Below are 22014 nucleotides of genomic sequence, written 5' to 3' on the forward strand. Positions count from 1 at the left end.
TCACCTAGCACAGAGGGTGAGGGAAACTAGGACAGTACATCCTAGAGGTGGGCCCTGCATGATCAGAAAATAACTGTGCTATAAAATGCTAATACTAACAAAACCAACCTACGACAAGTTTGACGGCTGCCTTTAGTTACTGCGATGGCAGAGGACCTCAACAGAATAGGCACATGGGATGGGCCCTCAACACACAGGCCTGAGGGTCAAGAAGAACTTGTTCCTAGCCATGGTGAAAAAGCGCCATACGTCAGGGGAGTCTTCAGAGGTATGGCCAGGCACAGCTCATAGAGAATCCCTATAGACTTACTTATGAGAACCATGGGATGGTTCATATCCAAGGGCCTGCTGTTCAATTTTTTATAGAAACAAACTATAATTGCCGGGCGTGGTGGCGCACGCTTGTCATCCCCGCACTTGGGAGGCAGAGACAGGAGGATCGCGCAGGTTCGAAGCCAGCGCGCTGGCTTAAGAGACCCTGTTTCCAAATTTAAAAAATATAAATATAGGTCTGGGAGTGTAGCTCGGAGGTAGAAGGGTTTCCAGGAACCCCAGTACCACCCCCCCCAAAAAAAAGAAGAAGAAAAAAATAAACTATGATGAATGGAGAGTACGGAGAGTAAGTAATAATCCTTTATGGCCTGTGTTAAAGGAAGTTTTACAAACAGGGCAAAAAATCTGATTTACTGGGATTATTTCCAAGAGTTAGATAAAAAAAGACAGGGAACTAATGTTGTGACTTAGACTATAACCACGGGAGGATACAGATGGACAGCCTTGGAGTGTTCCCGGGGAGGCTCGTGGACCCGGCTGCCCGGCAGTGTGTGTGGTGTGTGCTGTGCCATTTGGCACACTGGTTTTGCTTATCTTCCTGCAAACGAGAGCCAACCTGCGCAGAGGTGGGTGTGTTGAGTGCAGAGCGCAGCTGGAAGGAGGTAGAAGAGTACGCAACAACGGTCTTTAAACTTAGGGAAAAAGGAACAGGTTTGGAATGAGAAAGGACGATTATCTTCACACCACCTAGACTGGAGATCTCCCAGCCCCAGGATAAAACACACACAGCAGACCCTGACTCTTGGGGGAGGGAGCCAGGAGGTGGGGAAGATGGGTGACTGCCACCTAAGCGATGACCCTGAGCCTGAGGCCATGCTGGCGGGAAGTGGCCTGGGGAGGCCTGACCCCTACCAACAGAGAAGGTGGCACCTGGACCTCAGGCGCGGCTGTTCTGAGAAGAGGAAAGCTCGTTTCTGGTAGAGAAAAGGTACAGCTTTTGAAATGTTGAAGGTTCTTACATTTGAATTCCAAATCCAGGACTTTATGGCGATTCATTGAACTGTTTGATAAATATCTCTCCATTCTTAATTTGTTGTTGTTGTTAGTACTAGAGATTTAACCCAGGAGGCGTTCTACCTCCACGCTACATCCTCAGTCAAAAAAAAAAATTTTTTTTTTTTTTTTTTTTACTTTAAAACAGGGTCTAAGCCGGGCGTGGTGGCGCACGCTTGTAATCCCCGCGCTTGGGAGGCAGAGACAGGAGGATCGTGCAGGTTCGAAGCCAGCTGCGCGCGCTGACTTAGGAGACCCCGTTTCCAAATAAAAATGTAAAAATAGGTCTGGGAGTGTAGCCCCGAGGTAGAAGGGCTTCCAGGAACCCCAGTACCACCAAAACAAAAAACAAACAAAAAAAAAACGGTCTAAATTGCTGAAGCTCTCACCAAATTGCTGAGGATGGCCTTGAGGTTGCAGTCCTCCCGCCTCAGCCTCCCAAGTACAGGGATTACAGGCATGCACCACTGCACCAAGCTCTTATTTTTTTTTTCAGAGACAAAGACAGAGGTTTATATAGCAAAGTGAGGGGATACATGTTCAAGGAAGAACTTGGGCCACTTGGATAGTGAGAGAGACCCTTTGGGAGTGCAGGACGCCTTCCTTACAGGGGACTTTCATGAGGGTGGCAGGTATGTGGGGATGACCTCCAGGTCACAGAGTGATGTAGGTGCTTCTGGCTCTGACCTGCACTGTCTTATCCTCAGGCATCTCCTTAAACTATTCAGGGACAATCAACAAGGTTGAAGATTGCTCTTGAGCCGGGCGTGGTGGCACACTCTTGTAATCCCCGCGCTTGGGAGGCTGAGACAGGAGGATCGCGCAGGTTCGAAGCCAGCCTCAGCTACTTAGTGAGGCTCTCAGCAACTTAGTTGAGACCCTGTTTCCAAATAAATTGTAAAATAGGGCTGGGGTATAGCCTGGAGATACAAAGGCCCTGGGTTCCACCCCCCAGTAATCCCCCCCCCCCACACACACAGATTGCGCTCTTTAAGTAATGCCAAAGGAGATTCCTCTTCTGTGGGATCTGTTGTCTGATAAACAGACACCAAGATCATTTGATTCTGTGATTTAGAACTTCACTCCTTAGTACTGAACAGGTGCAGTCATTCTAGGAGACCCACTGCAAATGTAAGGCATTCGAGTTGATCACAGGTCTGCCGAGCCAGAAGAAGCTGAGATGACTTACGGAAAGGCTTATTTCTCAACCCCCGTCCTCAATAATATTCTCTCCATTTAAACTTGTTTAGGACCAACAGGCACAGCTGTCTGCCACGCATAATTCTGCTTCTGTTTCCTTAAGCCGTGGGCTGCAGAGATGTGATCTCGGCTCCGGCTGGGCTCTTCTTCCCCTCTGGAAGGTGCCCTATTTTACCTCACGACCTCCTGAGTGCCAGCGGGATTCTTCAGTCATCGCACTTTAAGCTTAACAGAAGATGATGAATTCAGACTTGTCGAGGGACTAGACTGTTTTAGGAGTAAACTGGGGAAGTTCTGAAACAGATTATGCTGGTAGCAGCTTTTGAGAAACTGCTGTCTTCAAACAGATGAAACAGGAGTAACTTAAAAATCCCACCTACCACTCTCACGCCATAATTATAAAGGACTTCTATCTGAACCTCAATCAGACCCTACAAATGGGGGAAGCATCCAGGTCCAGGCTAAGAACAGGGTAAGAGAGCGAGTAACTAGTGCCCTCTAAAGCTCCCTCTGAGGAAGGCCAATTAGGAGAGCTCCGGTTCCTCCTTACAGGTACCACAGCTACCCCAATTTGTAAGCTTGGGCAGGCAGCACCGAGCCCACCGCAGGGCACACAGTATGCCCAGCTCCACAGAGACTCCGCCGGCTCCACCCCTCCGCTGGCCTGGGGGCTTCCTGTGGGTGAGGTGGGGCGGTGCTCCCTTTGCCTTTTATCCTGTGGTAACTTCCAGAGTGGTCCATCAGCTGAAGAAACTGCCTTGAGCTGAAGACCCATGCATCCTGAAAGGTGGACTTTTATAGGACCTGCTAACTCAGGGAGTCCAAACTGTTTAACAACAGGTCTCAGTCATCATTAACTGAGTATTGAGACCAGATCAGAGGTGCGGGGAGCTCCAGCCGCAGCCCATGGTCTGTTGCTCTGAGTAGCTTTATTGGCACAGAGCCACACTCGTTTGCCACTGTGGTCCAGGGCTGCTTCTGTGCTATAAGAACAGAACCGAGTAGCTGTTAAAAAGAGAGTTATCTTGTAATCCCAGCATTTAGAAGGTTAAGACCAGAGGACCGTGGTTCACGGACAGCCTCAGCTACTTAGTGAGGCCCTCCATATCTTAGTGAGACCCTGTTTCAAAATAAAGAATAAAAAATAAGGCAGGGGGTGTTGCTTGGAGGTCGAATGCCCCTGGGTTCCATCCCCAGACCCGCAAAATAATAATAATAATAATAATAATAATAATAATAAAAGAAATATGATCTAGCTCTTTACAGAGAAAGCCCAACAACTTCTGGGCTACCTCAAAGTATCTCAATTTAAGACAGGTTAAAAAAAAAAAAACAACTACTGGATTGTTCTAAACAAACAGACACCAAGCCACCCAAAGACACCGCAAACAGCTTTCCACTCACTGCACCTGTAAAGACACCTTAAGTCCCCAAATACCATACTCAGGCCACACCAAATATGAAGGGTTACAAATATTCAGATTTTATTATAAATAAAATACTGTTTTTTTTAACATAAAAATGCCAAGTGTTGCATTTTATTAACCACCCCGGAGAGCATGACTGCACAGATTAAGGCAGATAGATGGATGAAGGCACGTGTACAAGGGCCACAGCTGGAGCCAAAGGGGAAGTCCCAGGAAGCGGGGACACCCAGCGGTCGGCAGCAGCCGTCCCGTCCACTTTATTACACAAACACAGGTACCCGGACCTATACCATAGCAGAATGGCCATACTGCAGGAGTGTATTAAGGGCTCACCTTGTAAAGAGTTTTCACTTTAAAAATAGAATTCTGTTTAAAAATATACCACACAGATGGAGGAGAAAAGGGAAAACCCCTCAAACAAATCAAAACAACAAAAAATCCGCCGTGGCCTGAGCCCTGCTGAGTGAACCTGACCCGCACATCCCCGGCGGCTATTCTCAGGCCTTTTCCTGCAACTGTGACCTGAATGCACGTTAGGATGCAGCCACTTAGTAAGAGCGACTGACGGGAGAACGTGGCGAGAGGGCCAGGCCTCCTGCGACAGGAGAGGCCGGAGTGGAGCCGGAGGCACCCAGCGGCACGCCACCTCGAGGTGCCGTGGCAGAGGCTGGTACACCCCGAGGGACGGAAGCGGGAAGGATGGAGGACCCAGTCCACGCCTCCCGTCTGTTGGGCAGTGCTACTCCTGACACCAGGTGCCCAGGCGCAGTGCTCTTCCTAATAAACCTGACCCGTCCAGCTCAGAGTGCCAGAAACGGGTGTGGTCGAGGCGTCCTGAGCCTGTGGCCTGGCGCTCCTGTCTGGCACGGGCGTTAGGACCGGCGTGGGGCACAGTGCAGGAGGCTGAGTTCCTTCTGGAGTCGGGTGTGGAGGGAAGCAGGCTGATACAATGCTGGACACTGCGAACGCAATCCAGACACTCCTGGATGGAAGGGGAGGAGGTTCACAGGGACGCGGTGCTGGTGAAGAGGGACAACTGAGCCAAGATGTGGACAGACAGTGCCATTCTAGAAACAGGACCGAGGGTATTTACATAAATTCCTTACTCTAAAATCATGATAAACAACAAAAATTCACACAAAAATATAAATTTGAAATAATTAATAGCACCAGTGTGTCAGATAATAGTTTCTTTCCCCCGCTACGCAAAGTACAAAGTTGCATAGTGTTAAAGGCTATATATGAATCTCAAAGGCAGGTTGGTAGGAGGAAGGGGATGTGGCAGGGAACTGTCACACAGTGGTCTCAGAAGACCACAAAGCTGAGGACCAAAGGCTGAGAAGCCCACGAGGAAAGGCAAGGTCCTTCCCTGCGCAGGGAGAGAGAGGTTTACAGCGGGGAGAGTCACAAAGTGCAGGAGGCAGATGGAGCCGCGGTTGCGTGCAGCGCTGCGTGCAGCCTCTGCCGCCAGGATCTGGCAAACAGGAATTCCAAAAGATGGAAACGTCAGAAGAAAACCGGAGCTGAGGGTCAGTGCTTCACCTCTCGCTAACAGAAGGAAGAGTGCACGCATGGGATCTGGACACCACAAGCACCGTTGGAGCTTCCTCCCTCTGCTAGAAAAGACTAGAGTAAGGAGGCTTGTTTTGTTTGTCAAGATCTTAGGGATCAACTGTTGTCTGACTGGTATTTTAGCACTAGTTCCAAGAGTAACTAAAAAGCTCTGAGAATTTGATTTTGAAAAAGACCTCAGTGGTTATCATATCCCTGTTCTGTCTGTGTACGTTCCGTTATAAGAACATCACATGGTGTCTACTGGTCTGGTGGTGAGTGCAAGCTACCCGAGCCGGTTTAAGTTATTAGCTGCACAGAGATCTGAAGAGTTTGTCTTCCTAGTCAGCTATTAGGAAAGAGAAAGTCTGCGGCCTATGGCAGCCGCGTTCCGGAGACGCGCGGAACCACCGTGTCCTGACTCAAAGCAGCTAATGTGACTGATGGAGGGCTACCGACATTCTAAACCACCAATATCTTTGGCACGGGATGTTTATTTCCTTTTGCTTAAAAAGGAGGAGAGCAGAAGACGCAGGTGCCTTTTCATTAACATGGACTGGATCTACTGGCCACCACGATGCTACCGTCAGTAGCCAGACTTTTCCTTCATAGAGACAAGAGCAGCGAGACCGAGAGGTTCTGCTGGTGCCCGCGAGCGGGGAGGGCTGCCCGCCTGCCGGGACCCAGGGCTCCACACGATGTGCTGATGCCACCGTAGGACGCCACGTCCTCACGCAGACTGGAAGGGAAAGTGTGGGTAAGGCAGCAACGTGAGTGGAAGAGACTTATTAGATGAAACCCATCGTTCCAGTCCAGGGTGTTTGCTTTGCTTTTCATATTTTATCTCTGTGACTTTTCCTGGCTCAAAGGGACAGTGTGGAGAGCAGCAGAGAAGTGGGGGTCTGAAATGTAACCTCGTGTCAAGGCACTCTGCGGCCTCGAGCGCTCCTCCAGCCGCCCCGCGCTAGGGCTTCTCGATGGACGGGGTGTTGAAGCAGCCGGACGGCAAGGTGTTCTTGATGTCCTCCAGGTTGCGGATGTCCTTCAGGATCTCCTCGATGTCCCGGTTATAGTCCATGATGGCGGCTTCCTGCTTCCGGGCCTCATTCTCCAGGTCAGACACTTTCCTATCAAGGTCACTGACCTTCATTTCATCTTTGGCTCTGTTCAGGGTGCCTTCGATCTCACTCAGCTTGTTCAGGTCTACCGTGTCCAGCTGCCCTGTAGGGTCAGAAGGGACACACTCAGTACGAACCAGACATCGCCCCACTGGCTCCTCCGCCAGCGTGATAAAGCCAGCCCAGCAGCGCCGCTAAGCGGAGGGGATCCTGGCTCACAGGTGCTGGGTACAGGCACACGCAGCACATCCAAGCCTGCTACTGACCTCAGCGCAGAAAGGGCTCACACATGCAATTAACACTGGGCCAGATGCAGAACGCCTTCTAAAAGCACAGCGTTCTCCACCTCACTCAGCACTTGTGGCTCGGAAGGTCATCTGGTAACAGTACCCTTTCAGACTTACACCTGTAGTCTGTATGTTATTTTAGTACTCTCTAAAGAACACAAAACCCTCTACAACAGCTCTCGAGCCCTCAGCTACTGGATTCCAGGGAAGAGGAGCTGGTTTGGGGGCCACTTCCTGTGTTCAGGGTTAGACATTACCAGGAGGAGCCTTCCTGTGGAAAGGATGAAATGCCGAGGTAATTTCAGCAAAGCTTCGCTTTAAACATAGCAAGAAGAAAAGGCTCTTTTAGAAGAAGCTGCCCCGTGATAAATGAAAGACGACAGCACAGGGAGCTCCGTGCATATTCCACTTGATTACGCCCCACAAGACCGTTGACTTCGGCGAGTCCCAGATGTTAAACCCAAGTCTGCATAACCCACCGGCAGCTGTGCAAGGACTCATCTGCACTGGGTTCATCCTGGTCAAGCTCTTTCTTCCACAGACACCTCTCTCTTCAAGCTTACTTTCATTTTAAATTAATCTACTTTCCATTTATTATTCTTGGCATTTGAGGCAGATAAAAAATATCCCCCCTCCCAGCAAACAAAACACACCAGAGGCTGACAAAAATAAAAGCTGACAAAATAAAATATAATGCCTTACCACAAAGGGTCCCACTAAAGTGTAACCTTAGAATGCAGCCTGATAACAAAAGCAATCTGTCCTAAAATGAAGCGTGCTCCTTACCAAAAGAGATGAAAAGATTTTGGTATGCTCATATTTCCCTGACAAATCAAAGTTCTCTTCTCTTTTGGCATAAAAGCCTTTACCTAACCCAACTGTCCATTAGTTGGCGGGAGAAGAGAATTCTGGGCAGTGAAGTCAGGATCAGTTTAAAGAACTCTCTTATTCTACCACTGAAATTCTCTTTTTAACATCTCTCAGACATTTTGCCAGTAGGATGAGCTAAAAAAAATCCATTGCTTGACTGCACCATAAATGTGGAGCATAAACTCGCACTGCCAGCTGCCAGCATGTCTTCAAAACAGAAAAAGACAGTGCGCAGACCACGGTGTTCTGTTTAGGGCAGGGTCCATGGAAGGAGCCTGTGGCTCAGTTCATATCTAAAGTTAAAGAACACTGAATATGGTAATAATTCAAATTGCTCTTAAAGGTTCTATCATGCAAGACATAACTTATTTTATAAGACAATTTTAAATAAGCAAGAGCTGAAGCAATATTAATAACCTAGTGGGTGATTCTAGGGGAATTCCTCTATTAATCTGCATCTGAGTTCACGACATGAGGTCCCAAGAAGAGTGCAGGACTCAGAGGCTGAGCAGCCGGCTCACAGCCACTTACCCAGCTGCTCCAGGAGGTGGTTGATCACGTTGAGGAGGCTGTGGACGGAGTTCTTGGCCTTTCTGGCATTGATCTCGGCTTCCTGAGCAGCCTGGGAAGCCTGCAGATGGAAAAGAGATAAACAATACAAACAGTTCTGACTGTATGTTTTTATCTTTGAATATTTTTTTCCCTGATGAGCCAACAAATCTAATTTTCAGCTGCTTTCCTCTTTTCTAACTCATAAAATCACCACCTCTCACCGCAGGTTTGATTTTTGGCTGTGTCTGCAGGCTGAGGGCAGGCAGATGCTCATCAGGTTGGATTAGAAAAATCAGTATTATCTCCTTTTCCTCACTCAAAAATATGTGGAGGCAGATTCATAATAAAACCCATCAAGCAGAAACAAGTTAAGGGTGAGTATAGAAACTAAGTTTTAGAACCAAAAACATGTCCTTTAGGACACTCTCAGGGGATCCTTAGAAACATCCTATTCTTAGAAAATTTCCATAAGCAAGTGAAGCTTTTCTGTGAACATCCCCTCAACCTCCAGCTAGCTAGCCACACACACACACACGCGCGTGCCAGCACGCACACACACACATGCATGCACGCAACTTCACACTCGTTTGTTGGAACAATACAATTTATATTTTCAAAATTAACCAAATCGGGCATGGTGGCGCATGCTTGTAATCCCCGCGCTTGGGAGACAGAGACAGGAGGATTGTGCAGGTTCGAAGCGAGACCCTGTTTCCAAATAAAAAAATATAAAATAGGTCTGGGAGTGTAGCCCAGAGGTAGAAGGGCTTCCAGGAACCCCAGTACCACCCAAAAAAAAAAAAAAAAAAATTAACCAAAGGTAAATATATTTGGGGAAATTCCATGAGACCTGAACAAACACACCGAGCATGAGTCACGGGAAACAGCAGTGGAAGAGGAAAGAGGAAGTGTCTAAATATCAGAAAACAGAGGCGCCCACCAGTAAGTCCAGTCTGGATAGAAACAAGTGGCTCCCTACTGCATAATCATTTTTCCTAGTTTTGGGCCCAAGATAAAGCAAATACTTGGGATTCAAACAACATGAACATTTTTAAAAGAAAAAGCAAGCCGAAACCCTTCGCAGATAAATGGCACATCTTCGTTCAGAGCACAGTGGTTCCGCTGCAGACACAGGCTTTCCTGCTACGGCCACCCAGAGCAACCCTACCACACACGGCAGGTAACCTCCGGTCTCCTGCCTCCTCTTCCAGGAACAATGTAACCTTCAAGCTTTTGTTAAAAAAAAGTTACAGCCTCAAAGCAATATTGGTTGAATAGTGGCCTTTTAGAATTGCTAAAAACATAAATGGGATGGTCTACATGAGGGTGTTCCTAGAGGTTAGTTACCAAAAACAATAAAAATGGCTTTTTTTTCTACCCCTTGAACTAAATTCATATTCTTTTTGGAGCTCGTGAAGAAAATATCCTTTGCTCTCTTCCAACAGGCTCTGGATACAATGTTTCTCCAACCACATTAAAAATGAAGCCCACAGATGCTCAGCAGTACGAGAAATACCTATTTTTACTAAATAGGAACTTTTTACTTGAGTCACACGATCTCACTAAGAATCAAGACAGTCCAAACAAAAAAGAAAAAGTGCAACAAGAAGAGATGTCTGCACAGGGCATTTCCTGTAGTCTCGGCTCCGCAGTCTCTTTTCCATCCCAAGGTGAAAATGGCGCCCAGCGAGGGGCCCAGTAGAGAGAGAAGAACCTCTTTAGCCTGAGCCTGTCCAAGTCACATGTGCACGTGCATCCTTACTGCGACTGCCGCAGCACTGGGAAGGAATATTCACTACTTTCACTGTGACCCCATTAAAACCTTCCCAAAGCAGAATACAGCCAGGACAGAAATATGGACCCTGGCTCTTCGTTCTTCCCTGAGCTATGTATTTACAAGTGGACTTTGCTGCACACAGGGTATCATCACAGAAGGTGAGAAATTAAACTGCATGTGGGGTTGGCAGGCTGCGGCGGAGTGGCAGTGAATGCTGGAAGAACTGAAAAGGGAGTTAACGTGACACTGCATTCCCTTCTATTCCATTTTGATTTTATATCATTTATGAACTACCCACTCAAAAACAGAAGTGTGGAGCCGGGCGTGGTGGCACACGCTTGTAATCCCCGCGCTTGGGAGGCAGAGACAGGAGGATCGCACAGGTTCGAAGCCAGCCTCACTGGCTTAAGAGACCCTGTTTCCAGATAAAAATATAAAATAGGTCTGGTAGTGTAGCCCGGAGGTAGAAGGGTTTCCAGGAAACCCAGTACCACCAAAAAACAAAACAAAACAAAAAAAACCAAATGTGTGTATTTTTAAATGTCCTAAGCCCTCAATGTGTAAAATGATGTTTTGTTTTTAGCTAAGAGTAACTTTGGGACAGGACAGTTGCGCAAAAGAAATTACTCAGCAGAAGACCCAAATTCTTTGTCTTCCATGTAAGCTGCCAACCCCACTCCTGCCCAGAAGCTGCAATGGGAAAAGAAGCGCAGGAAAGAGACTCTTCTCCGCGTTAGGCTTAAACACTCCACTTTCTGCCCAGGCGGCGCCTCGTACCATCCCCGCCATCATGGTGTCCTGGTCGGCGGCGTCCTGCTTCCTCTTCAGCTCCTCCTCCGCCTCCTGCAGCTGCCTCAGCATGCCGCTCACCTCGCTGTCCAGGCCCGTGACCTCAGCAAAGGTTCTTTCAGCATCTGCCTTGGTGGTGGTAGCATTCTAGGCAGAAAACAAGCAAATGGCTATTTTTTTTCTTTTTTGAGGCACTGGGGCTTGAACTCAGGGGCACTCTCCCTCCGAGCCACAACCCCTGCCCTAGTTCTTACTCTTTATTTTGAAGCAGGATCTTACAAAGATGTAGGGGCCTCATTAACAAATTGCTAATTTAAAAAAATTTTCCTTTTTCTAACGTATGGTACCATTCTTTTTTGTCAAATGACTCAAAATATAATCCAGAAAGAACAGCACAGTGATTCATACTATTTTATGACTTACATCATCATTTATCTGTGCTCCAAATAAGTAATTTAGAAAACATGACTACCTAGCATAATATTTTATAAATAACTTTCATTTGTATTTTCTTCTTGAATCTGAAATTTCCTGTTCTATTACTGCCGTTTCTTTTTTTTCTTTTTTCTTTTTTTGCTGGTAGTGAGGTTCCTGGAAACCCTTCTACTTCCAGGCTACACTCCCAGACCTATTTTATATTTTTATTTGGAAACAGGATCTCTTAAGCCAGCGTGGCTGGCTTCGAACCTGCGCGATCCTCCTGTCTCCGCCTCCCAAGTGCGGGGATTACAAGCATGTGCCACCATGCCCAGCGTTATTACTGCCATTTCTAATTGAGGCCACACAGCTAGCAAACAAAATAAATGATAAATATTAGTGTAAACTTTCCACCACATTTAATTGATTCCTTTTGATAATTTTAAATTCACAGCTAGCCTGGTTCTTCTTAGCAGTTCATCATAATGTACCAAAAGGCTACAACCTTGAAATATAAATATTTTATAAAATATTATTACTAAAAAAGCCAATTGCTCTAAAGAAACTAAGAAATTTTCGTGAGTCTCAAAAAATTAGGTTTAGAATCAGCTCCAAACTCTCCTTTAAATAAAACAAACAGGTTGGCCTTTGAATAGGAAAAATCCAGCATAAAGAAATTATTCCTTGAGTATAAAGAATCCCAGCAGTAGCTGCTAAACAAAGTCTAGATAGGAGGGACCAAGTTAGGGCCATATGCTTGGAAGATTGAGAGTTGTGCTTGAGAGTTGTGTTGATACAGGTTCTGTATAAGATTGGAAAGAAAATATCACCTGTCCACGTCCAAGAAACATGGTTTTAGGAAGCATCTGCCGGGTTCTGTGAGAAGGGCTCTGCATCCCTCTGGCCACCCTCCACACAACTCAGACCCTGCACTGATTTACAGAAGACATCTAAACGAGCCCCTCTGACTGAGTCCTCCTCCTCAATCATGTGGCTACCTGCTCTAATTTCTAGATTAAAGCAACAGAAACAGAGATGATTCAAGACAGTTCTACTGGAACTGAGGGAAAACTCTCTGTAGAGACTCAAGGGGTCCAGAAGGTGAGTAGGGAGCCGTGCAGGGACTGTCCTGGAGAGGACGGTGCACACCTTTTGGACCGCGCTGGCGATCCTCTCTGCCTCGTGGGCCTTGTTCTTGGCCTCGGTGGCATCCGCTGCAGCGTTGCCCAGCGCCAGCTGAGCCTCCCTGGTCTTCTCGTTGGCTTCTGCAATGGTCTGGTTGATGGCGGGAATCCTCTTGAGCGCCTCCTCCGCAGCTGTCTTGTTATCATTCACACGTTTATCAAAATCTAAACAGAGTTCAAGGAAAGCTCAACTCCCAATAAACAAAAAGGCATCTTTCAGGGAACTGCAACTGGATTTTGTTTCACGAGCAACAAAGGTCAGGGAAATAAATGAAAAATGGTTTGAGTCGAAATCTTAGAGACACACATCTCTACATGGAAGATTTCCCAGGAAGAGTCCTATGAATGTACAGCTATTTCTGAAAAGGGAATCTGTACTTGAAAACTTGTGTTGATAGAGGTTTCTAGACCACCATTACTATCAGCCCAACCAGTACCGAAGGCAGCAATTTACCTAGTGTTTACTGTCAGGTACTGGGTGAAGAGCCTGGTGTTCCTGTGATACAGACGCTGCATCATAAATATGAAACTGACGACTAAAGAGGTTAATCTGTGAGCAGGAATTCACATGTAGGCCTGCTGACACAAAGCCCACACTTTCAACTATTATCCTATAAATCTTCCTTATTTATTACAGAACCTACGATTATTTTATCAGAGGCGAATGTATAGTTACACAATAAATTTGGCATATTTTTCTATCTAGGGTGAAAAATAAATAGAATTAGAGGTCATTGGCAGAGAAAATTAAAGACAACAATCTCTATTTACCAACATAAGTTAGCTAATAGGCAGATCTTGGTTACATAAGTTATCCTAATGTAAAAAATATATATTTTTAAGTTTTCATATTGAAGTATCCAGGGGTAAAATGACACGGCCATTGGGTTTTTTCTTGGCAATATTTTGGCATAAAAAGTAGGAGACTAAAGATGAACTAAGTGTGGTTAAAATTCATGGTAACTGTTGAATCTAAGTAATAGGTATATGGATTTATTATACTATTATCTTCCATTTTGTATATGTTCAGAGAGTATCATACTGAAAAAAAAAGAAGGAAAAGTAAGAGGAGGAGGAGGAAGAGGAGGAGGAGGAGGAGGAAATGAAAGGACACGGCCCAGGGGAGGAGCAAACAACGCGCCGTTAGGACTTCTACCTCTCAGGTTGCTGAGAATGTCGTTGGCTTCTTGTAAGGTGTCTCGCCCCTTTTTAGCAGCTTCTTCAGCGAGCGCCTTGGCAGCGTCAGCCCGGGCCAGGAGCTGGTCAGCCGTCTGCAAACGCGCAGCAGATCAGAGGCCAGACCGTACAAAGCCCACCCTCCCGCTCCCAATGGACGAGGTGCCAGAGCCGCCTCCCTGAGCGGAGGGCTCCTCTGAGCATGGAGGCTCTGCCTCTGCGGCCGTGGCAACAGAAGCTCTGCTGACATCTGGATTGCTTAACACGCTGCCTAAGAAGTGAAGTGACCTGCACAGCAACCGACCTGCTGCTCCGTTTTCCCGTTCTCCAGAAGGTTCTTCACTTCAAGTTCCTTCGCTCGCATGTCTTCTCTGAGGTCTTCATAATCCTTTAACTTCTGGTCAATCAGACGTTCCAGATCTGCTGCCTGGTTCTTTATTCTATTTGCTTCACTCTGTAAAAAGCAAGGAAGGTCGTTACACTTTAAAAGAAAACAAACACAGGGATGGAAAGGTAGCTGGAGAACTCTTAACACCTCACGCTCGTGTAATAGCTTTGTGGGGCTTTCTTTTTTACATCAAGATAGAGTTGACACACGGTGATGCGCTCGGCCTTTACAGTTTGGCAAGTTTCAACAGAGACATTTACCTGTATAGCAACGTCAGTCAAGACACAGAGGTGAAAATGACCCCACGGCGGCCCCGGCCCCTCCAGTCCCACGGCACCCTCCTCCCGCAGCTGCACGGTCCCGTTACCCTCACACATTCTTCTGCCTACTTTCAAATTTCACGTACGATTCAGACCATACAGACACGTCTGCAGAGACCTAAACTTTTATGATACCATGTCAACACTTCAGGCGCAGAAAGTGAAGCTTAGTAACCTTTAAGGTTAAGTAACAAACATGTTTATACAGCGCTTCCTACGAGGAAGCACAGTTGGAGTACAGGTATGAAATAAAGTGTTACCAGTTCCCAAATACCTTACCTGACCCAGAGCATCCTGCTTCCCTTTAAACCACTCTCTGTTACTGCTCCCAGGTCTCCGCTAGGACAGTGCCTGGGAGTCAGGGTCTGGGCGTGCTGTGCTTTAAGTGACTCAAATACACTGGAAATGTGGATTTATAATACGTAGTCTTTGTTATTTAATGTTCATATTTGTAAGACTCGGGACCTCAGTAGTTCTATAAGCACACTTCAAACAGAACTCAGCTCTGCTGGGGAGTCACTGGGGGCCTGGGGAAGAGGGACGGGGCCCTCGGGATGGCCCTTAGTGTCCAGAGGGGACAGCGGTGACAGCGGAGCCTGTGCGCACCTCCAGAGCCTCTGAGTCCACCGGCGTCAGCTGGGCCACGCTGGCATAGATCTCCACGGCTTTGTCCCCGGCCCGTGTGGCCTCCTCGTGTACTCGGGCAGCCTGCTTCTCCAGGTCCTGTGACATGTTCTTTGCTTGTTCATATCTAAGGAACAATTTAAACAGCTTCCATACCTGACCTCATGTGAGGGGTCACAGTCAAAATGCACTCACTAAAAACACTGTGCAGAATTTCAAGCCGTGTGTATAAAGTGTTTATGAACACAAGCAAATCCTGGGCTTCGACTTGATCTCACTCACAAGAGCTCTCATTGTGGATATAAATGTTCCAAAATCTGAAAAGATGGAAAACCCAAAACACTTCTGTTCCCGAGCATTTCGGATATGGGATTCCCAACTTGTTCTTTCTTGCTTCAGACCCTTTAAAGATCGGTAGCTCAAGAATATCTTCTCCCCTCTTTTCATGGGTGCAGAATTTTAAGTATCATGGCTAGTCTTGTGACCAATCCCTGCAGCTACAGTAACTGGATCCAACACATTCTCTGTGACTCCATATCCCCTACTCTCACTGCTCTGCCATTTCAAAAGCCTAGTTAACAAGAGATCTTACTGCCTGTTACACTGGTGCCCGAGGGCCGTGGCCATGCGCAGTGCACTCACTTCCTGTTAAGCGCCTCGATCTCCAGCGCTGTTTGATTTTCTCCTGCTAGCGTCCTCAAGAGCAGATCATACGCCTCAGTCGACGTGTCGTTGGCTGTCTTTGCCACTCGTACGATGTCATCAGCATCTTGCTTATGGCTACACACGTAAGAGAAAAAATGAACCATGAGACACGCCATCTGAGAAGGAAAAGTAAAATTCAGTAATGCTTACTTTATTACATACACACATATAATCTGTGAGCTAAGATATGTATTGGAAAATCCCATTCATTGGAGTTTTCCCAATCATTTAAATAGAGCTAAGTTTACAAACAGCATTCTATAAACTGAGAAAAAGAGCACTTTCCAAGAAAATTAATAGAATAGCTATGCATGGTGGCTACATATCTGTAATCTCATTACTTGGGAGGCTGAGACAGGAGAATCAAAGGTTCAAGACCAGCCATAGCAAGTTGAGATAGATACTCTCATCAACCTAGCGAGACCCTGTTTCAAAATAAAAATAAAAGCTGGGAGTGGTGGTGCACGCTTGTAATCCCCGCGCTTGGGAGGCTGAGACAGGAGGATCGCGCAGGTTCGAAGCCAGCCTCAGCTACTTAGTGAAGCTCTCAGCAACTTAGTGAGACCCCGTTTCCAAATAAAAAAAATATAAAATAGGTCTGGGAGTATAGCCGGGAGGTAGAAGGCCTCTGGGTTCCACCCCCAGTACCACCAAAAAATAAAAAAATAATAAAATAAAATAAAAATAGGGCTGTAGGGTGTAGCCCAGATAGAATGCCCCTGGGTTCAATCCTCAGAATTAAAAAAAAAAAAAAGAAAGAAAGAAAAGAAAAAAATTAGAATAAAATGTTTTATTTTTATTTAGTGGCAAATGTTTATATTTATTCAAACTATTTAAATATAGTTATTTAATAATAATTTACACATACAACTATATATTCTTTTTTTTTTTTTTTTTTTGGTGGTGGTACTGGGGTTCCTGGAAACCCTTCTACCTCCGGGCTACACTCACAGACCTATTTTTATTTTTTTTTTATTTGGAAACAGGGTCTCAGCAAGGCTGGCTTCGAATCAGTGCAATCCTCCTTTCTCTGCCTCCCAAGTGCGGGGATTACAAGCGTGGGCCACCACGCCCGGCTTAAAAACTCTTTTTAACTTAATGCTTTCTACAATTCAAAGCCTTCTGAATAAATTGCCTTAATTTAAAAAATCAGGAATGAAAACGATCAGTTTCCTTTGGCTTATTTTATTTGTTTGCTTATTTATTTTTGTGTGTGGTTACTGGGGATGGAACTCAGGAGCATTCTACTTCCAAGCTACACCCCTGGCCCTATTTTTTTAGTCTTTATTTTGAAACAGGGTCTCACTAAGTTATGGAAAGCCACACTAAGTAACTGAGGCTGGCTGAGAACTGCGATCCTTCTGTCTCAGCCTTCCCAAGTACTGGGAATACAAGCGTGCGCCACCACGCCCGGCTCCTTTGGCTTATTTTAAAATGTGCTATGGGTCAGTAAATATTTTCTACTGAAATTAAAAAATTAAACATTTCTGTTGAAACACTAACATAAAAAATTTTAAATAACAAATGCTACTGAGCTTAGAAATCTATTAACTTTAGGCTTTGAAGTTAATATCTAAAAATGGTATAATTTTCCTTGAGATATGGAAATGTAATTTTTCTCCAAACCAACATATTCTAAGATTTAAAGTGAATGTTCTAATTTTAGAGTAGAAGAAAGAAGGCAGTGCATGTCGCTGACAACGCTGGGTAAGGGATGCGGGCGCTGCGGCGGAAGTGACTGGAGGATGGGGTGGGACACAGGCCCCGAAGGGCTGTGCCTGCACCCCTGGGTGGGGCCAGGGGTTACCGGTCAGCGAGCTTCCGGGCCTCTTCTGCCAGGAGAGTCATGTTGTTTGGGTCCCCCGTAGACTCTGGCTGGGTGATTGACTAATGAGGAAATAAAGCATTTGTTTTCAAAGGGTTGATTTCTTTAAATTTCATAAAGCAAGTACCAAAACTAAATTTTTATTAGTGTTGGAATACAAAAAGGATGTTGCTTCACATTTTCAGAATTCTTTACTTAAAATCAGCACTTCTGATGGCAAATTATTTCTATTTTCAGTAAAGGAGAAAGGAGGGTTAAATGGCCAAGTACCACTGAAGAAACAAACTGAGAGGAAGACCGTGGTGTCCGGCTGGCATTGCTATACGGCCGCCATGGGCAACAGGCTTCTTGCTCTGTAGGGCGCTGCGGCAGAGCTGACCGGCTCTCCACAGCCACCAAGACCCGAGGCCTCCGGGTCACTCACCACATTGGCAGCGGCGACTCTGGCTCTTTCCAGTTCTCTGGAGGCGATTTCAATCAAGCGCTCTGTGCTTTCCACGCGGCCACGAGCCTGTTCAGCCAGGTTCCCTGTCTCTTCAATTGTGTTCTGAATGTTCTGTAAACGGCTAATTTGGCTGTAAAGAGTGTTATTCACTCTCTGAAGGCGATCCATCAAGTTGTGGTCTGTATCTGGAATGGCATTGCAGAACAAAGCCCGTCAATTATCTGAAGGCGCATGACACCTTGCATGCAGTCCAGGCCCCGTGCCTCTTGACTCTCCTGGGCCTGGTCGCACCTGCCCTGCTGACTCCTCACACCAATGCTCCCATTGTGCCTGTCTGTCTCCCTTGGATACCCCCCCCTTCCTCCTCGGCATTACATCCTGTCTTACACGGTGGCTGATGCTCCCTTCCTCCCATGTGCTGCCTAGTAAGTTATTTAAGTTCTTATTTTAATGCCGGGCGTGGCGGCGCACGCTTGTAATCCCCGCGCTTGGGAGGCGGAGACAGGAGGATCGCGCAGGTTCGAAGCCAGCCACGCTGGCTTAGGAGACCCTGTTTCCAAAAATAAAAAGTATAAAATAGGTCTGGGAGTGTAGCCCAGAGGTAGGAGGGCTTCCAGGAACCCCAGTACCACCAATAAAATAAAATAAAATAAAAAATAAGTTCATGTTTTAGAAGTGTTTTCAAAATCTTAAGTCAATCTGCCTGTCATTAGTCTCATCAGATAATACACAAAGGATGGCTCTAACTGCAAAGAACCTTAGAAGCTTCAAATTCCCTACTCCCCCGTGTTCATGAACATCCTAGGAAAATGCACTTTTCCCCCCCTTTTTTCTGCAGTACTGGGGATGGAAGCCAAGGCATTCTATCTCCAAGCTACACACCAGGTCCTATTTTTTATTCTTTATTTTCAAACAGGGTCTCACTGAGTTGCAGAGGGCCTCACTAAGTAGCTGAGGCTGCTCGCGAACCACGATCCTCCTGTCTCAGCCTCCTGAATGCTGGAATTACAAGCGTGCGCCACCACACCTGGCTGAAAATGCACACCTTTAACAACTTTTTAAACTTACAGACACCTTGTAATGGAACACTTTAAATTTGAATCTTGAATTGTATCTGATATGTTGGAAATTTACAATCTTAAAGCATTAATTTGATAGGTTATTCTGTGTTTGGCTTGTGTGAGCTACACCCCCAGCTCTATTTTATTTTTTAATTTTGAAACAGGGTCTTGCTACGTTGCGAAGGGCCCCCTAAGTTACTGAGGTTGGCCATGAACCTGGGATCCACCTGTCTCAGCCTCCCAAGTATTGGGATTATAAGCATGCGCTACCACGCCCAGCTAAACTGGTAAGTTGTTTTTTGAAATACTGTTTAAAATAACGTAATTTGCCAGGCATAGTGGTGCATGCTTGTAATCCCAGCATTTGGGAAGGCTGAGATAGGAAGATCGTGGGTTCGCAGACAGCTTCAGCTACTTAGTGAGGCCCTCTGCAATAAAGAATAAAAAATTGGTCTGGGGGTGTAGCTCGGAGGTAGAATGCCCCTGGGTTCCATCCCCAGCACCACACACACAAAAATAATAACATCATTCACTTTCCACATGTAATTTTAAAAGTGTGATTCGGAAAGCACACACAGCCGCCCACAGCGCAGCGCGCACCTTTGACGTCCTGGGCCTCGCGGAGGAGGTCCATCACCTCCTTCTCGGCCTCCTTCAGCCTCTCCTCGAAGGCTCGATCTGGCACCACCTCAGTCCCAGCTCCGAGGCTTGCTACGAGCCTCTCCAACTCCTGCAGCTTCACGCGGTGCTCAGCCACCTAAGCACATGAGGAAGAGGGCAAACTCAACCACGCCACCTCCAGGAGTCTCGGGGTGCTCATGTAGGCAGGCGTGTACACTCTGGCCTCTCTACTTCCACATGGACAAATGGTGGTTTTTATTATTTCTCTGGCTTTAAAGGAAACCTGTTAGGACCATTCCTTTGGACATCAGCTCTGCTGAAAGCTCTTCAGGTCTGGCCTTTCCCTTGAATGGTAGACTGCCTTCTTGACTTCCCCACTTGGCTCTCTGATAGATATTTCAAATTTAACATCCCAAATCATGCTTCTTGAATCTGTTCTCTCTGGGTCACCTCAGTATATAATATCTCGAGTTCCCTTAAGAAAAACGCCAAGGCCCATCACTGATCCTTCTCTTCCCTATCCTGCCCCAAGCACACACCCTTCTCCAATCTCCTCGAGGCTCCCCTCTGCCCCACTCCTAACGTCACTTCACTTAGCAGCCGGAGACTTCTCTTAAATACTAACTGGATTTCCCAGCTCACAAGAGTCTCTTTGGTGCATTCTCACTGGGGTAAGATCTACACTCCTGCTGTGGTCAGGGTGGTCCTAGGAACCCGTCCCACCACGCTCTCCAGCCTCGTCAGAAACCACTACTCTCCCCATTCAGCGGGCTTCAGCCGCCCTGGCCTCGGGCCCCCAGGCTCCAAGCCCCTTCTGCTAGAGCACCCCATGACTTCCTTGTTTATTCGATTTTTTATTGGCCTTCCACCTGCAGCATCGGCCTTTGGGAGTGGCTCTATCTGGCTCACATGTTTTCCTCTGGGGGCTTAGTGCATAATAGGTTTCCATTCAGTGTGTGCTGGATGGATGGATGGATGGACGGACGGACAGACAAATGCACTGCTTCAGCTGACCTTATCCTTTACCAGCCGGTAACAAGCTGGACACTCCTGGCAGCCAGGCCAAGACCGATTGTAGAAATAGTTCTCTTCACATTGGTCACAGCGGCTTCCCACGAAGCCTTCTCTGCATTCACAGCGGCCATCTTCTTTGCACTGGAGTGAGAGGGACCCCTCGGGGTGACAGTCACACGCTGCAGAACAAGGGAACATGCACTCAATGAGAAAACGAAGGAGGAAGGGCGCAATTCTCTTAACTCAGACTGTTCATCGCAAGCTGACTTAGCTATTGTCGTAAGTAGACTTTCAAAATTAAGGCCAACTTAAGAGAATTTAAGTGGTTAAGTCCACTTAGTAGAGAAAACTGCCCTTTTTAAAGTAAAAATATGCCTTAAAGTGCATGTTACTTAATTATATAAGTTATCAATTAATAAGTGTACTTTTCATGAAATTTAAGAATCCACTTCTCCCTTCATCTCTCCGCTGCTTATTCCTTCTCTATAGAATGAGAAACCAAAATGCTAGCGTCTCTTACATTATTTTACACTTTGTTCTCTGAACTGAGTCAATGACTTATGCTACATTCCACAGGAGAAATGAAGGAATTCAGAAAGCAAAAACACCAAGTTGTTCCAGGCAAGTGTTTACGCCAAGGAGAAGCAGATGTTTATACGTCACCGTACCAAAAGGGCCCCGAGGGTGGAAAGCAACCCAACCAGCAAGTCAACAACACACTGTGAACAGACTCCTTCACTGTCTCATTATCTGCACTAACAATGTAATCGATAAAAAAGGTTTCATTAAGCAGGGAGCAAGCTCAGTAATCAAAGAGATTTTTCTTTGGAAAAATAAAAGACTGCAGAGAGAATCAAAAACACAATGAAAAGAGAAATTAAATAAATAAGGTGGCTGCAAAGCAATCAAAGCAGCCCCGAATCTCCAGAGTTCTAGAAGAGGACAAGAGTCAGGGAGCAAAGTGTCTGTGATGGCTCAGAGGCACCGCCCCCGCGGGCCCGGCTGCCACGGGACGGGGCTCAGGGCTGCACGCCATCGCACGCCTTACGTTTGCAGCCTTCTGGTCCAAATCCAAAGTGGTTGGGCTCACAGCGCTCGCAGCGCTGGCCGGCGACGCCGGGCTGGCACTCACACTGGCCGGTGCGGATGTCACACTGTCCACTGGTAGAGCCCAGAGCGTGGCAGTCACAGCTGGAAATGAACACAGGACGTCGTTCCTCAGGTAAGACAAGCAGACGGGAAACAAGACTTTGTGTTTGCCTAGTTTTTACCCCTAGCATAGTACCGATGTAATCTCTACCAAAAAACAGGATGTTAAAGGTCATTGAGACAGAGTG

At 46.5% G+C, this 22014-nt stretch overlaps 1 protein-coding gene across 1 annotated transcript in view; it reads right to left on the bottom strand.

Moving 5' to 3' along the window:
• Positions 1 to 6468: 6468 nt before the first annotated feature.
• LAMC1 (laminin subunit gamma 1) overlaps positions 6469 to 22014 on the bottom strand; it is a gene marked incomplete at both ends in the record, with an annotated part of 132494 nt that continues 116948 nt past the window's right edge. Inside the window, 13 exons of the mRNA XM_080698755.1 lie at positions 6469 to 6725; positions 8311 to 8410; positions 10886 to 11044; positions 12464 to 12663; positions 13655 to 13769; positions 13979 to 14128; positions 14989 to 15133; positions 15649 to 15786; positions 17519 to 17598; positions 17961 to 18166; positions 19643 to 19799; positions 20678 to 20856; positions 21726 to 21868. Of these exons, the coding sequence (XP_080554881.1) occupies positions 6469 to 6725; positions 8311 to 8410; positions 10886 to 11044; positions 12464 to 12663; positions 13655 to 13769; positions 13979 to 14128; positions 14989 to 15133; positions 15649 to 15786; positions 17519 to 17598; positions 17961 to 18166; positions 19643 to 19799; positions 20678 to 20856; positions 21726 to 21868 (2029 nt within the window). The remainder of the gene's footprint in view (positions 6726 to 8310; positions 8411 to 10885; positions 11045 to 12463; positions 12664 to 13654; positions 13770 to 13978; positions 14129 to 14988; positions 15134 to 15648; positions 15787 to 17518; positions 17599 to 17960; positions 18167 to 19642; positions 19800 to 20677; positions 20857 to 21725; positions 21869 to 22014) is intronic.

This window comes from Muscardinus avellanarius, assembly GCF_963383645.1.
Source record: "Muscardinus avellanarius genome assembly, chromosome: 7".
Classification (NCBI taxonomy): Eukaryota; Metazoa; Chordata; class Mammalia; order Rodentia; family Gliridae; genus Muscardinus; species Muscardinus avellanarius.